Here is a 14,076-nt window from a genome sequence, read left to right on the forward strand (position 1 = left end):
AATAAATAAATTTATTATTATTTTTTAAAAGCTAGGTATATAAAACTATCCCTTGGGCTTCCCTGGTGGCACAGTGGTTGAGAGTCCACCTGCCGATGCAGGGGACACGGGTTCGTGCCCCGGTCCGGGAAGATCCCACATGCCGCGGAGCGGCTGGGCCCGTGAGCCATGGCCGCTGAGCCTGCACTTCTGGAGCCTGTGTTCCGCAACGGGAGAGGCCACAGCAGTGAGAGGCCCGCGTACCGCAAAAACAAACAAACAAAAACAACTCTCCCTTGTGGGATATGTAGGACATTCACTGTGTATTAATGTCCTGGTCTAACAACAGTTTCCTTGAAAAATGTATAATACCATAAAAAGGGAAGATAATAAATGCAAGGTATAAGCTAATAGTTTTTCTTTTGCCTAGTTGCTAGAATTTTAACTGTGTACTGACACTAAATTTCAGGCCCCCCTTCTGTTTGAATATCTTCTTTTTTTAAATTTTTTTTAATTTTTAATTTTTAATTTATTTTTTTATTAGTCTCTGCTTTACAACAAAGTGAATCAGTCATACATATACATCTGTTCCCACATCCCTTCCCTCCTGCGTCTCCCTCCCTCCCACCCTCCCCTGAATATCTTCTATTTGTGTATTTCTAAATAGCGGAATGCAGATTATAACGCTGTTATTACATCCTAAATCATAATTAAAAGCAAATCTTTTTTATTTCTTAAAGAAAAAGTAGCCTACCCTTTTAAAAAAACGAATGAACTGTCTTTGTTCCATCCTCAGAGTGTTTGAGGCAATTGAGCTTGTCTTTTGCACATGGGGTTAGGCCTGTCATATCAGTGTAAAAATCTTGATTTTCATCTGGTAGACTTGAATTTTATATGTGTTTAGTTGGAAGCTTGTTGATTGTGTAAATAGTTCACCTAAATAAAATTGGATAGTTTCATCATCCTTTAATGTTTTAATGATTGTATTGATTTACCTTCAGTATAACTAAGGAATTTTGATAGGCTGTTACATTTAGGGTAGAATGGCTATGAAAGTTGACTAGTGTCTTTTTCTGCTATAAAGAAAATGGATCATTTGCCCTAAAACACCTTTCTGGCATTGCTTTTAAACTTGTTTCTGTGCCTCTGAATTTTATCAGACCATTACTTTGTATTTGGTTTCTTCATTATTTTATTATTGCTAAGGGTAAAAGTATTATATATGTTTGTAATTTATTGTGATTATTTAAAAATTTTTAAATTTTTTTTTAATTTTTAAATTTTATTTTTTAAAAAAATATTTATTTATTTGGCTGTGCTGGTTCTTAGTTGTGGCACGTGAGATCTTTGTTGTTGTGTGCAGGATCTAGGTCCCTTACCAGGGATGGCACCCCGGGCCCCTGCATTGGGATCATGGAGTCTTAACCACTGGACCACCAGGGAATTCCGCCTGCCCCCATCACCCCCCCTATTTAGATTTCAACTTATTAAAACCATATCTGAATTTTTAACTGTGCTTCAGTACCTGAGTATCTCCGCGGGGGGTGGGCAGGGGGTGCTTATCTAATAGTAGTAGCCTAGGAAACCTCCAAAGTTTTCAGCTTAGGGGTGGGGGGGGAGATGACCTTGAACCAGAGGCTTAACTTCTTCCCCCCACTCTTGCACATTAATTACATTTGTGAGGAAATAACAAAAGCAAAGCTGTTGACTAGTGTACTGTGCCTGTAGGTGATATGATAGCTTGAAATTATTTCAGTTCAAGGGAGATGAATGAGGCACATCATGTGTGTTTATTCAGGAAAAGTAAACTCTTTTATGTCACTTACATGAATTCTTTGGCAGGGGGAGGGAGGGACAAAAATTTAACACTTAATAAAATGTCTGATATGCTCACTTCGGTGTAACTGGGATCTTCACCAAATTGTGGCCCTCACTCATGTGGATGAGTATTATATGCCTGGGCCATCTGATGCATATCTTTTTTGAGAAACCTGAAAAATAAGCAGCGTTTTTTCACTGGCTTATAATAACAGTATTTGGTAGCATTCAGCATGGCTGGGGTATTTAAATTCATGTTTTAACTCACAATTAAAGCTATTTTATATACTAACTTAAACTGTAGTATATCTAAAAAGTATATTTATGGCAAGATTTGAGACAAACTTAGAGAGTTATGTGGGTTTGTTATTTTAGCATGGTTAAGCTGGTATATACTTTCAGTATGGAATATAATTTTTTTTTCTTTTAATATAGGGCAAGCTTGATGATTATCAGGAACGAATGAACAAAGGGGAAAGGCTTAATCAAGATCAGCTGGTAAAGATGTTATATTTTTTATTAAGATTTTATGCTCATTAATTTTAATAAGAAAATTAATTTTGTGTTTCTTTGTGTTTCCAGTAAAGTCGGGTTCTTTCTTTGTTATTTTAGGATGCTGTATCTAAGTACCAGGAAGTCACAAATAACTTGGAGTTTGCAAAAGAACTACAGAGGAGTTTCATGGCATTAAGCCAAGATGTAAGTAAAAAATAGCATATCTGTTTATGGAATATTAAAAATGAGGGCAGAAAATTTTATTTGTTTCTTCGAGTTTTAATTGCATTACTGTTGATAAGCTGTCTGCAACGGGGAGAGGATTGGATCCAATTATATCTAAGATGCTTTTCAATTCTGTAAAGTTTAGTGTAACACCTGAAAAAGATGCCTTTTAAAAGGACTGAGTTTCATATATGACAGACATGTATCGTTGGTTTAAAAAATTATCTATGCAAATATAACAGCCTTCTGTGTATGCGGGATCTTCATCCAAGGTTCGAAGTCCTAGGTTGGTTGAATCTGCAGATACAGAGTGCGGACTGTAAGGGACTTGGAACATCCATGGATTTTGGTATCCACGGTGGGTGGGGTGGGGGGTGGTCCTGGAATCGATTCCCCTTGGCTACGGAGAGAGAACTGTATAAACGTGATAGACATTTATCTTCCATGTATTCCTTTACGCCTCATGACTAAACTATCAGAAAATAAAGAGACCTGTTGATATAATTAATGGGTAACTACTTTCTCCATAGAGATCTTAAGGGATGTGGCCGACTAGTACATCGCACTTGTATCAACTCTTGATCCAACGAAGTGGTGTGTTTTTCGCCAGACGACATCTTTTGATGTGACAGAAGCCTTTGGGAGCAGAGGATAAAACTAAATCTGAGCAAAGTCAAATACTTTGTGGAAAGTTGAGACCAGGAAATTAATATCCTTCTGAATTAGTGTTAGCTTCTTTGGAGAAAGGCTTATAACAACGTTGAAATTTAAAGGTGCCTCTGATTTGGTGAAATGAATAAACAAAACCGTTTATTATGCGATGAGAGACAGTGCAGTACAGAGATGAAGAGTTCTGATTGGAACCAAACTGCCTGATTTGAATCCTGACTCTGCCACTTTTACTTAATAGCTGTATGACTTTGAAAGAGTATACCTGTATCGGTCAGGGTTTTCCAGAGAAACAGAGCCAGTAGGGTAGGAAGGAAAGGATGGGAGAGGAAGGGAGAGGGGAGAGGCAGTAATAGTGCCTCATTATAGGGTTGTGCTTGTAACAGTAAAAAGGACAGTAATAGTGCCTGCCTCATTATAGGGTTATGCTTATAACAGTATTCGATGCATAACTAATCTATTTCATGCACTTAATATTATTGTTACTTATTAAATTTGATTAAAGGTGGAAAATATCGATACCCCTCAAAACAGAGTAAGGGAAATTTAATTTACACCCAAATAGGGACTTGTTCCACTTAGCTTAGATCAGAGCCTCAGGCTTGATGAACCCTGCCCAATTTCTTGTTTCTCATTAAAAAAAAAACTATGGGTCACAGAAGTAGAATTGCTATATACAATTCAATATAGAATCTATTTAGCAGCTACTGTCACTATGTAAATGAAAATACTTGTATCCTCCTTTGCTTCTTTTTTTAACACTGGTGTTTTCAGGAACTTTTCACTGGGCCTTTAACTTCATGGCAGTCCTTTTATTGAACTCTGATCCTTTGTTGCACTTTCCACAGTTATTAAACACTTTTTTTTTGTTTTGCATTCAAGAGCTTCTTTAACCTAGTTCCAGCCTACCTTTTCTAGTCTTCATAGTCTTCCCTACTTGAACTCCTCATTTCATCCGAAGTGGCTGTCTTTAGTATCTTACTTCTTTTGCTTTCTTGACTTATTTTCTCATTCCTGCCTTTCTTCCTAGAATGGAAGCGGTGGATTGTTGGGATGAGAAGGTAGTAGTGGGTTTGACATCTTCTTGCGAGTCAATAGCAGGCAATTGAAACTAGTATTTTGAACCATTTTTTCATACAGATAGACATAGATAAGATTTTTTTTTTATTGTGGCTGTGGTTCGGTTTTTTTTAATTGTCTCAGAACCTTAATTAAAATTTTTAGTTTTTATACTTTTTATTATGGAAAATTTTAAAACTAAAGAAAAGACTATAATGAACTCACATTTACCTATACCTAGCTTTTACAATTACCATGATTTCATGGGCAGTTATATTTCGTCTATACTCACACCTACTCCCTTGCTCCCTGCCTGCTAGATTATTTTGAAGCAAATCCCCAATATATTGTTTCATTGATACCATTTCCATAGTGTAATACCTTCTAGGAAAAGATGTATTTTGAATTTCTAATAGCTACTTAAAACAGATTATTTATTAAACTGTTTTTAAGTTGGGAGTCATTCTTTTGTATATCAGGGTCACATTTAACTCAATGAATGAAATATGTCTTATTTACATTGGACCTGAAATTGATGTAAAGGAGTTTCGTAAAACTTATTTCTACGTCTATGTTTATATTCTTATGCAGATTCAGAAAACAATAAAGAAGACAGCACGTCGGGAGCAGCTTATGAGAGAAGAAGCTGAACAGAAACGTTTAAAAACTGTGCTTGAGCTGCAGTATGTTTTGGACAAATTGGGAGATGACGAAGTGAGAACTGACCTGAAGCAAGGTTTGAATGGAGTGCCAATATTGTCTGAAGAGGAATTGTCGTTGCTGGATGAGTTCTACAAATTAGCAGACCCTGAACGGGACATGAGCTTGAGGTATAGTGGTATTTGATAATAAAAATTTCTAAATGTTGTGTTGAGTAGACAACCGAAAGGTAATTAACTAGTTGTTTTTTTTTTTTTTTTTTTTTTTTTTGCTGTACGCGGGCCTCTCACTGCTGTGGCCTCTCCCGTTGCGGAGCACAGGCTCCGGACACACAGGCTCCACGGCCATGGCTCGCGGGCCCAGCCGCTGCGCGGCATGTGGGATCTTCCGGGATAGGGGCACGAACCCGTGTCCCCTGCATCGGCAGGCGGACTCTCAACCACTGCGCCACCAGGGAAGCCCTAACTAGTTGTTTTATTGTTATTATAAGGTTGAATGAGCAGTATGAACATGCCTCCATTCACCTGTGGGACTTGCTGGAAGGGAAGGAAAAACCTGTATGTGGAACAACCTGTGAGTATCACTGACAACTTTTGATTTTATGACTAAGAATCTTTAAAATTTAATGTAAAATAGATAGCTAGTGGGAAGCAGCTGCATAGCACAGGGAGATCAGCTCCATGCTTTGTGACCACCTAGAGGGGTGGGATAAGGGAGGGTGGGAGAGAGAGGCAGGAGGGAGGGGATATGGGGATATATGTATACGTATAGCTGATTCACTTTGTTATAAAGCAGAAACTAACACACCATTGTAAAGCAATTATACTCCAATAAAGATGTTTTTTTTTTTTTTAAAAAAAAAGTCAAATTCATAGAATCAAAGAAGGAAATGGTATTTTCCAGGGGCTGGGGGGAGGGGGAATGGGGACTTACTAATCACGGGGCATAAAGTTTCACTCAAGCAAGATGAATAAATTCTAGAGGTCTGCTGTACAACATTGCACCTGTAGTCAACAATAATATATGGTACACTTAAATTCTGTTGAAAAAAAAATTTGTTAAAAGGTAGATCTCATGCTAAGTGTTCTTTCCACAATAAAATAAAATAAAAATAAATATTAAATTTTAGAACTGTGTAAATAACGTTAATCCACTGTTTACTTTTTGGTTTATTTCCTTTTTGTATCTTTTCATTTGTTTATTTTTTGCAATTTTTTTTTTGTGTAAGTCAAAACACCAGCATCAACCAATCAAAAATCTATAAAGATGGGAGTCCTAAATTAACATGGTTTTGTTCATAACTTATTCTGCTTGAGGTGGACAGATTAATACCAAATTGACTTTCAGTGTTTTTGGTATTAGATGGGGACTGGTTTTTCCTTACAGATGAAATTTTGTGAAAAACATTTACTGCACACCATACATTCTACTCATGGTCATTGCCTTAGTCTATCTTTAGTTTTTCTTAAACTTCTGCCAATTTGGGACATTCATTTTTTTCTGTGTTTTTAAAAAAGCTAATATCTAGGCCAGTATTCTATATGTGAACTCCTTAACTGTAAATATGCAGTTGTATGTTGATTTTTTTTTAAAAAAAATATTTTTAAGTTACACTACCTCAGTAAATTAGGAATCTTAGATTTTAACCCCTTAGTAAATCAGGGAATAGATTCTTAGCTATTTTTAATGTCGATTTAGGGAAGTAGAGTTTTGAACCCATTAAGGCAAAAATACCCGTTTATACCCTGTTTTTAGCTATTTGGTTGAAAAGAGCTTATACTTTTTTTGGAAAAACTGTATGATGTAATTTGGAGTGTATTTGCTTTAAGGAGATGGGTAAATCAAATATGAGGAACCAATGCTTTTGTGTCTTTTCATGTAAGAAATCATTTTCTTGGTTTGTTAACTTGTGTTGTCTGTATTTCTTCATTAAAAAAAAAGTTTTTGGCTTCTTGATTTTAGTTCTGCTACAAATATGTACTGAATTCCCCACTTGAAGTTTGATTAGAAAGCAGTTGACATGTGTATAAACTTGTTAGCTTCAAAAAGTAGCTTTAGGTCAAGCCTGATAAAATTTTCATGAGCACTATTGAGGAGTAACAAGGGTTAAAGTGTAAGCCATAGCTTGTTTTGGTGTATTTTCTACCTGGCCTCATCCCTGCATCTGAGGAATGTAACATCTTTATAGTTAATGGAAAGATATAATTTACTCATATTAGTGTTTTTATGTGCATTCAGTTTTCATAAGTTTTTAAAAAATAGTTCTGAGGCAGGAGATTCTGAAGCGGGAGAAGGAAAACATGTGAAGTGTTCAGCATTCAAAAGTTAATAGTTATTGGGACTGCCCTGGTGGTCCAGTGGTTAAGAATCCGCCTTCCAATGCAGGGGGCGCAAGTTTGGTCCCTGGTAGGGGAACTAAGATGCCACACGCTGCTGGGCAACAGAGCCCGCGCACCACAACTAGAGAGAAGCCTGCGTGCTACAACTAGAGAAGAGTGAAAGATCCCGCATGCCACAATGAAGATCCTGTGTGCTGCAACGAAGACCCGACACAGCCAAATAAATAAATAAACGTGTGTGTGTGTGTGTGTGTGTGTGTATAACGTTAATATTTATTTACTTACTTATTTATTTGGCTGTGCCGTGCGGCTCGTGGGGTTTTAGTTCCCTGACCAGGGCTTGAACTGGGCCCTCAGCAGTGAGAGCGCAGTCCTAACTACTGGGCTGCCAGGGAATTACCAATAGCTTTACTTGTTTGTTTGTTTTTTAAAATATTTATTTATTTGGTTGCATCGGGTCTTAGTTGCAGCTCTCGGGCTCCTTAGTTGTGGCTCGTGAACTCTAAGTTGCAGCATGCGTGTGGGATCTAGTTCCCGGACAAGGGATCGAATCTGGGCCCCCTGCACTGGGAGCGTGGAGTCTTAAACACTGTGACACTAGGGAAATCCCCCTATAGTTTTACTTTTAATAGTATTAATTTTATAATACTTTGATATAACGTCCCTGAAGTTTCAGTTTTCTGTATAGTGACCTATTAATAGTCTTGCTGTACATCTGCTATACAAGACCAGGAAATGGAGATTAACTCCTGACACAAACCTTCCCCTACCGCCCTCTCCCCTTTACGTACCAAATTCTGACAATTTTATTTGCCTTTTAAATATCTTTTGAATCTACTTCTCTTTCTCTACTTCTCTGCCTTTCAGTTGTCTAATGCAGCCTCTTAACTGAATTCACCATCCATTCCTCTTTAAAATCTTTTAATGGTTTTATTTTAATCACATTTTATATTCGTTTGCCCTTAGTTTGTAAGACCTTGCATATTCTGTCTCTTACCAGTCTCTCCAGACTCATCTTTCCTTATGCTTTTTCTTACTCCCTATGCTCCAGCCACAATGCATACTTTATAATTTTCTTGTACTTGGCACCCTGTGTTCAGGGATTCGTAAATGCTGTTGCCTCTGCCTTGAAACACTGGTTTCCTCTCTACTACTCATCTTTCAGATCCCAGCTCTTGCAGCCCTTACACCAGAAAAGCCTCTCATGGTCTCTCCCTGATTAGGTCCAGTCCATTGTACTTCTGTGTAGTACTTTTCACAGATGTAATTTTACTGTTTTTGTGAGTATTTGATAACTCTTCTCTATTGGACTGTTTGCTTAGTGAGGGCAGATACTGTATCTTTTACATACCTCTCTGTAGCCCCAGTGCCTAGTTCATTGCTTAACATACAGTTAGGTGCTAAATAAATGTTTATTGAATGAATAAATGATAATTGTTAGCGTTTTTTTTGGACTAACTTATTTAAAATACTTAAACATTTAATACAAATAATTTCTTGTTCCCTATTATTCTGTAATAAATTTCTGTTGGAATTTAATGGTTTTATGTTTTTAAGTAACAGTTGATGGGGTTTTTTTTCTTGCCACTATATTTTGTAGAACGTTGAATCTTTTAAATCAGGCTTCCTCAGGTAGTCCAAGACTATAATTAATATTCTGTTTTTAGATAAAGCTCTAAAGGAAATTGTTGAGCGTGTTTTCCAGTCAAACTACTTTGACAGCACTCACAACCACCAGAATGGGCTGTGTGAGGAAGAAGAGGCAGCCTCAGCACCTGCAGTTGAAGACCAGGTAGCTGAAGCTGGTGAGTACTCAGGTGGATATGAGCTTTAGTTTAGGGTCCTGGTTTTACTTTCCTTTGCCACAAGTTCAAGCTATACATTTATTTAGTTATATTTGTACACTTAGTTTTTTTTTAAATTAATTAATTAATTTATTTTTGCTGTGTTGGTTCTTCGTTTCTGCGCGAGGGCTTTCTCCAGTTGTGGCAAGTGGGGGCCACTCTTCATCGCGGTGCGCGGGCCTCTCACTATTGCGGCCTCTCCCGTTGTGGAGCACAGGCTCCAGACGCGCAGGCTCAGTAGTTGTGGCTCACGGGCCTAGTTGCTCCGCGGCATGTGGGATCTTCCCAGAACAGGGCTCGAACCCGTGTCCCCTGCATTAGCAGGCAGATTCTCAACGACTGCGCCACCAGGGAAGCCCTGTACACTTAGATTTTTAAAGAAACTTTAAGCATGACCAAATATCAAGACAAAGCATGTTGAGTAATTCCCAGAGGCATTAAATATCAGTTGTTTATCTTGTTTTTTAGTTTTATTTTTAAAATTATTTTATTTTTGGCTGTGTTGGGTCCTTGTTGCTGTGCGCGGGCTCTTCTCTAGTTGCGGCGAGCGAGGGCTACTCTTTGTTGCGGTGCGCAGGCTTCTCATTGTGGTGGCTTCTCTTGTTGCGGAGCACGGGCTCTAGGCGTGTGGGCTTCAGTAGTTCCGGCACATGGGCTCAGTAGTTGTGGCTCGCGGGCTCTAGAGCACAGGCTCAGTAGTTGTGGCACACAGGCTTAGTTGCTCCATGGCACGTGTGATCTTCCCGGACCAGGGCTCGAACCTATGTCTCCTGCATCAGCAGGTGGATTCTTAACCACTGTGCCACCAGGGAAGCCCCTATCTTATTTATGTTGATGACTGTTACAGACTGGTATTTCTGTTGCTGCAGTATTGCTAGGCTGGAGTATGGATAAGGGAGCAACTGTTGTAAGGTTTTTCAAATAGATTTTTGGCTGATGTACGCAAATTTATTGCTGCTTACAATGCCAGTATATGAGGTGAATGGTATGAGGTTTTGTTCTGTTTTTTTTATGATGGAGTGATTATAACTCCATGATCTTGAACTGTAAATTCCTCAGTCACCAGAGATCTATTCTGGCACCTAGCACATCACTAATAGGTAGGTAAGCATTTACTGTGAGGACTTTTATGATAACCTAAGATGATGAATAAAATTTTGAGTACTATAGGGAGCATCGTTGGAGCATAAATTTTATAATGGGTAAAAGCATGGATTCCAGAATCAGACTGCCTGGATAAAATCTTGGCTACAACACGTATTAGCTATGTAACTTTGGGCAACTTACTGAACTTCTCTGTACCTCAGGTTCTTCATTTAGGAAGTAATTTGTAAAGTATGTGTACAGTGCCTGGCACATGGTAAGCATTAGGTTGAAACTAGAAGGGAACGTTGCACATCAATGGAATTTATGGTTGCAGATCAATATAAGGCAGTAAGGCAGTTTTGGGCTGTGCTGTGAGGCTTGTGGGATCTTAGTTCCCCAAGTAGGGATCGAACCCAGGCCCAGGCAGTGAAAGTGCCGAGTCCTAATCACCGGACTGCCAGGGAATTCCCAAGACATTGTTTTCCCTGCTTAGCACTTTTACCAAGTAGATGAAAATGGAGACTAGGATGCTGCTTTATTGGCATTATACTTGATCCAGAATAATTACTATTGAAACTAAAATAATTGTGGAATAAATGGTAAAGAAAACACTTTCTGAATATATTGTTGTACGAATAATAAAATACGGAAACGTACTGTTAACTATAACTTTGTAAATAAATTCAGACTATGTGATGGTGAACTGTTTACTTATTTGGATTTAAATGAATTGTTAACTTAAAAAAAGTTTTCTTACACTCTTTTGTATCACTTTTTAACCTCTTAGAACCCGAGCCTGCAGAAGAATACACTGAACAAAGTGAAGTTGAATCAACAGAGGTATGATTTTTATTTAATGCTAGCTTTCCCTTTCTGCCTTTCAAACAGAGGTCTCAACCATTTACTTTGCTTTGCAGTATGTAAATAGACAATTTATGGCAGAAACACAGTTCAGCAGTGGTGAAAAGGAGCAGGTAGATGAGTGGACAGTTGAAACAGTTGAGGTAAGAGTTCTCTGTTACAAGGTTGATGTCTTTTGTCTTAAATTAGTAATTCTTATCTCTCCTAAGAACAATCTTAGATTGTTAAGTCTTTTGCATTCTTAGTACCTTTATTAGAATAACAAACTCATTATGTAAGACTGTTCTGTTTAAAAGGTGATTTGTTTGTCTTTGTGGATATTTAATATAATCACTGCTTTGCTGATCCAATTACAAAAAATATATACAAATATCCATTTATAATTTATGGGGTTACTCTGTCTATTAAAGTACATGATTTGTCTGTTATCAGGTTGCTCTGTAAAAATCTGGGCTCCCACATGGATAGCCTTCAGAAAGACTACCTTACAGGGGTACGTTGGAGTGTCATCTTAGACTTCTCCTTCACCCTAGTGCTGTTTGGTTACCAGGCTCTGTTAGCTCAGTATTGCTTACAAAGGAAATAGGTTGTGACTTGCCCAGGCTTAACAGATATGACTTGCCCAGGCTTAAAAGCCAGACAGAGGAATATAAATTTGATGTCATAAAAATTAGTGATATTTCTCGGCAGAGCAGGGAATTACTAAAAACAATAATCAGGAGGAATTATTAGAGCTAGAAAAATGACAGTTAGAATGAGCTTTGGCTTTTGTAGCAGTTTTGATGAGGTGATAGAGCTTGATCCTATGGTATTGCCAGAGAGAACGAAATGACAGGAACTCAAAGCTTGATGATAATGATAGCTAACACTTCTTGAACGCTCATTATGTATCAGGTACTGAGATAGATATATATTTGATATAGATATATAGGTTTGCTTAATATAGAAGGCTTAGCTAACAGTTTAAGCAAAACACAGGATTTTAGGAAGTTATCACAGGTAGTCTTTCTTGAAAGCAGTTGACAAGGTAAATCTGAAATGCTACGTGGTGACCCTGTGGAATTGGGAACACTGTAGAAATGACAGCATTGATCAGAACGTTAAACTTGGCATAATTTGGTCAGGTTGAATACATTCCAGTCTGCTATTCTGTTTACAGTGTAGGTGGCGTATGTAATTTGGGGACCAGTCATGATGGTAATGAGTGGAGCTCTGTCATTCTACCAACCCAGTCTCCTCTCCTTCTCCCATTTTAGGTGGTAAATTCACTCCAGCAGCAACCTCAGGCTGCATCTCCTTCAGTACCAGAGCCCCACTCTTTGACCCCAGTGGCTCAGGCAGATCCCCTCGTGAGAAGACAGCGAGTACAGGACCTTATGGCGCAAATGCAGGGGCCCTATAATTTCATACAGGTAGGTGCAGTTTAGTCAAGCACTATGACAGAAGGGTTAAATGTTTACATTATTTAACTTAATTCCATTACATTCTACCTAAACTTGTAGGATTCAATGCTGGATTTTGAAAACCAGACCCTTGATCCTGCCATTGTATCTGCACAGCCTATGAATCCAGCACAGAACATGGACATACCCCAGCTGGTTTGCCCTCCAGGTTAGTAATGATACATGTTCATGTGAGAAATAAAGTATAGAGCCAGTGCTTTCAGGTTTTGTAAAGTTGATGAAAATTAACTTTTTTCTTTTTTAATGCTTAACTTTTAGTTCTTGTATCTTTTATTTTTGTTTATTTATTTTAAAATATTTATTTGTTTGTTTGTTTGTTTACTTTGGCTGCACCGGGTCTTAGTTGTGGCACGCGGGATCTTTGCTGTGGCATGCGGGATCCTTTTTTTTTTTTTTTAGTTGTGGCATGCGGGCTTCTTAGTTGCGGCATGCGGACTCCCAGTTGCGGCATGTGTGCGGGATCCAGCTCCCCGACCAGGGACCGAACCTGGGCCCCCTGCATTGGGAGCGTGGAGTCCTACCCACTGGACCACCAGGGAAGTCTCTGTATCTTTTAATTCGATGAGAAATGTTACTGTTTTTTCCTGTAATATGAATAATTTCTGTAGTTCCATCGTTGGTGGTGGTGGATTTTTTTTTTTTTTTTGGTAACTTTATTGGCATACAGATGTACAGAAAAGTACATGTAAATTTATAGCACAGTGAGTTTTCACAAACTTGAACATGCCAGCACCCAAAAGTGGAACTTTACCAGTACCCCCAGAAGCCTACTTGTGTTCCCTTTTAGTCAGTAGTTACCTCTCTCCTTGCCCCATTAGTAACCACTTCCTGACTTGTAAAACTGTAGACCTGTTTTGCTTGTTTTTGTGTATAAATGAAATTTTGCTTGGCTATTTAAATTTCAAAATTAATCTAAGAATAAATCTAGTATTAACAGGTGTCTTTCTCTGAAGGATGATTGCAGCTTTTTAGGAGAATCTCTGAACATTTTATTACTTAAATAAAAAATGAGATGGAGTGGGTAAAAAATAGTGGAGTGGGTAAGGGAATGCTCAAGAGGAAAGTGGAAGAGAGAGTAAGTTTCAAACTCTTACTAGTCTTACACCATTATTTGAAACAGCAGCATACTAAATATGGTTGGTGCCTTTGTATCAGCTTAAGTGGAGCATCTCTTTAGGACCATTAGTAATTTTGAGTCTTGTTTTTTTCCTGCAGCATGTCAGCATTAAGGGCATAAAAGTGGAACCATGTAAAAGTAACACATTTAATGTTGTTAATCTTAAGTGACATAAAAGGAGTTGCTGGTAATAGCATGTTTAATGAACACAGTTAATATGGTTAAGGTAGTTAGGATTTCTCTAAAGTAAAGGGAGCTCATATCTCTACCAAGAGTTAGAAAACAGATCAGTGTTCACTTTTTGAGCTCTACCAGAGGAAGAAAATGCATAGTTTTCTTAGCTGCGCCAGTCAACACATTCAGCACTGACGTAACCTGTAAAGCTGTCTAGATGTTCAGGTAAGGCTGAGTTCACTAGACTCTCCCGTGAAAACGGATGATTTCCAAATGGCTAATGAAAG

At 38.2% G+C, this 14,076-nt stretch overlaps 1 protein-coding gene across 1 annotated transcript in view; it reads left to right on the forward strand.

Annotated features, from left to right (window-relative positions):
* The window catches only part of CAPRIN1 (cell cycle associated protein 1), a 35,507-nt gene that overhangs the window by 10,470 nt on the left and 10,961 nt on the right, over window positions 1-14,076 (forward strand). The window contains exons 3-11 of the mRNA XM_081240890.1: window positions 2,233-2,295; window positions 2,410-2,496; window positions 4,837-5,075; window positions 5,396-5,478; window positions 8,912-9,049; window positions 10,962-11,014; window positions 11,092-11,178; window positions 12,292-12,447; window positions 12,538-12,646. Of these exons, the coding sequence (XP_081097016.1) occupies window positions 2,233-2,295; window positions 2,410-2,496; window positions 4,837-5,075; window positions 5,396-5,478; window positions 8,912-9,049; window positions 10,962-11,014; window positions 11,092-11,178; window positions 12,292-12,447; window positions 12,538-12,646 (1,015 nt within the window). The remainder of the gene's footprint in view (window positions 1-2,232; window positions 2,296-2,409; window positions 2,497-4,836; window positions 5,076-5,395; window positions 5,479-8,911; window positions 9,050-10,961; window positions 11,015-11,091; window positions 11,179-12,291; window positions 12,448-12,537; window positions 12,647-14,076) is intronic.

This window comes from Mesoplodon bidens (genome assembly GCF_964165515.1).
Source record: "Mesoplodon bidens genome assembly, chromosome: 7".
Lineage (NCBI taxonomy): Eukaryota > Metazoa > Chordata > Mammalia > Artiodactyla > Ziphiidae > Mesoplodon > Mesoplodon bidens.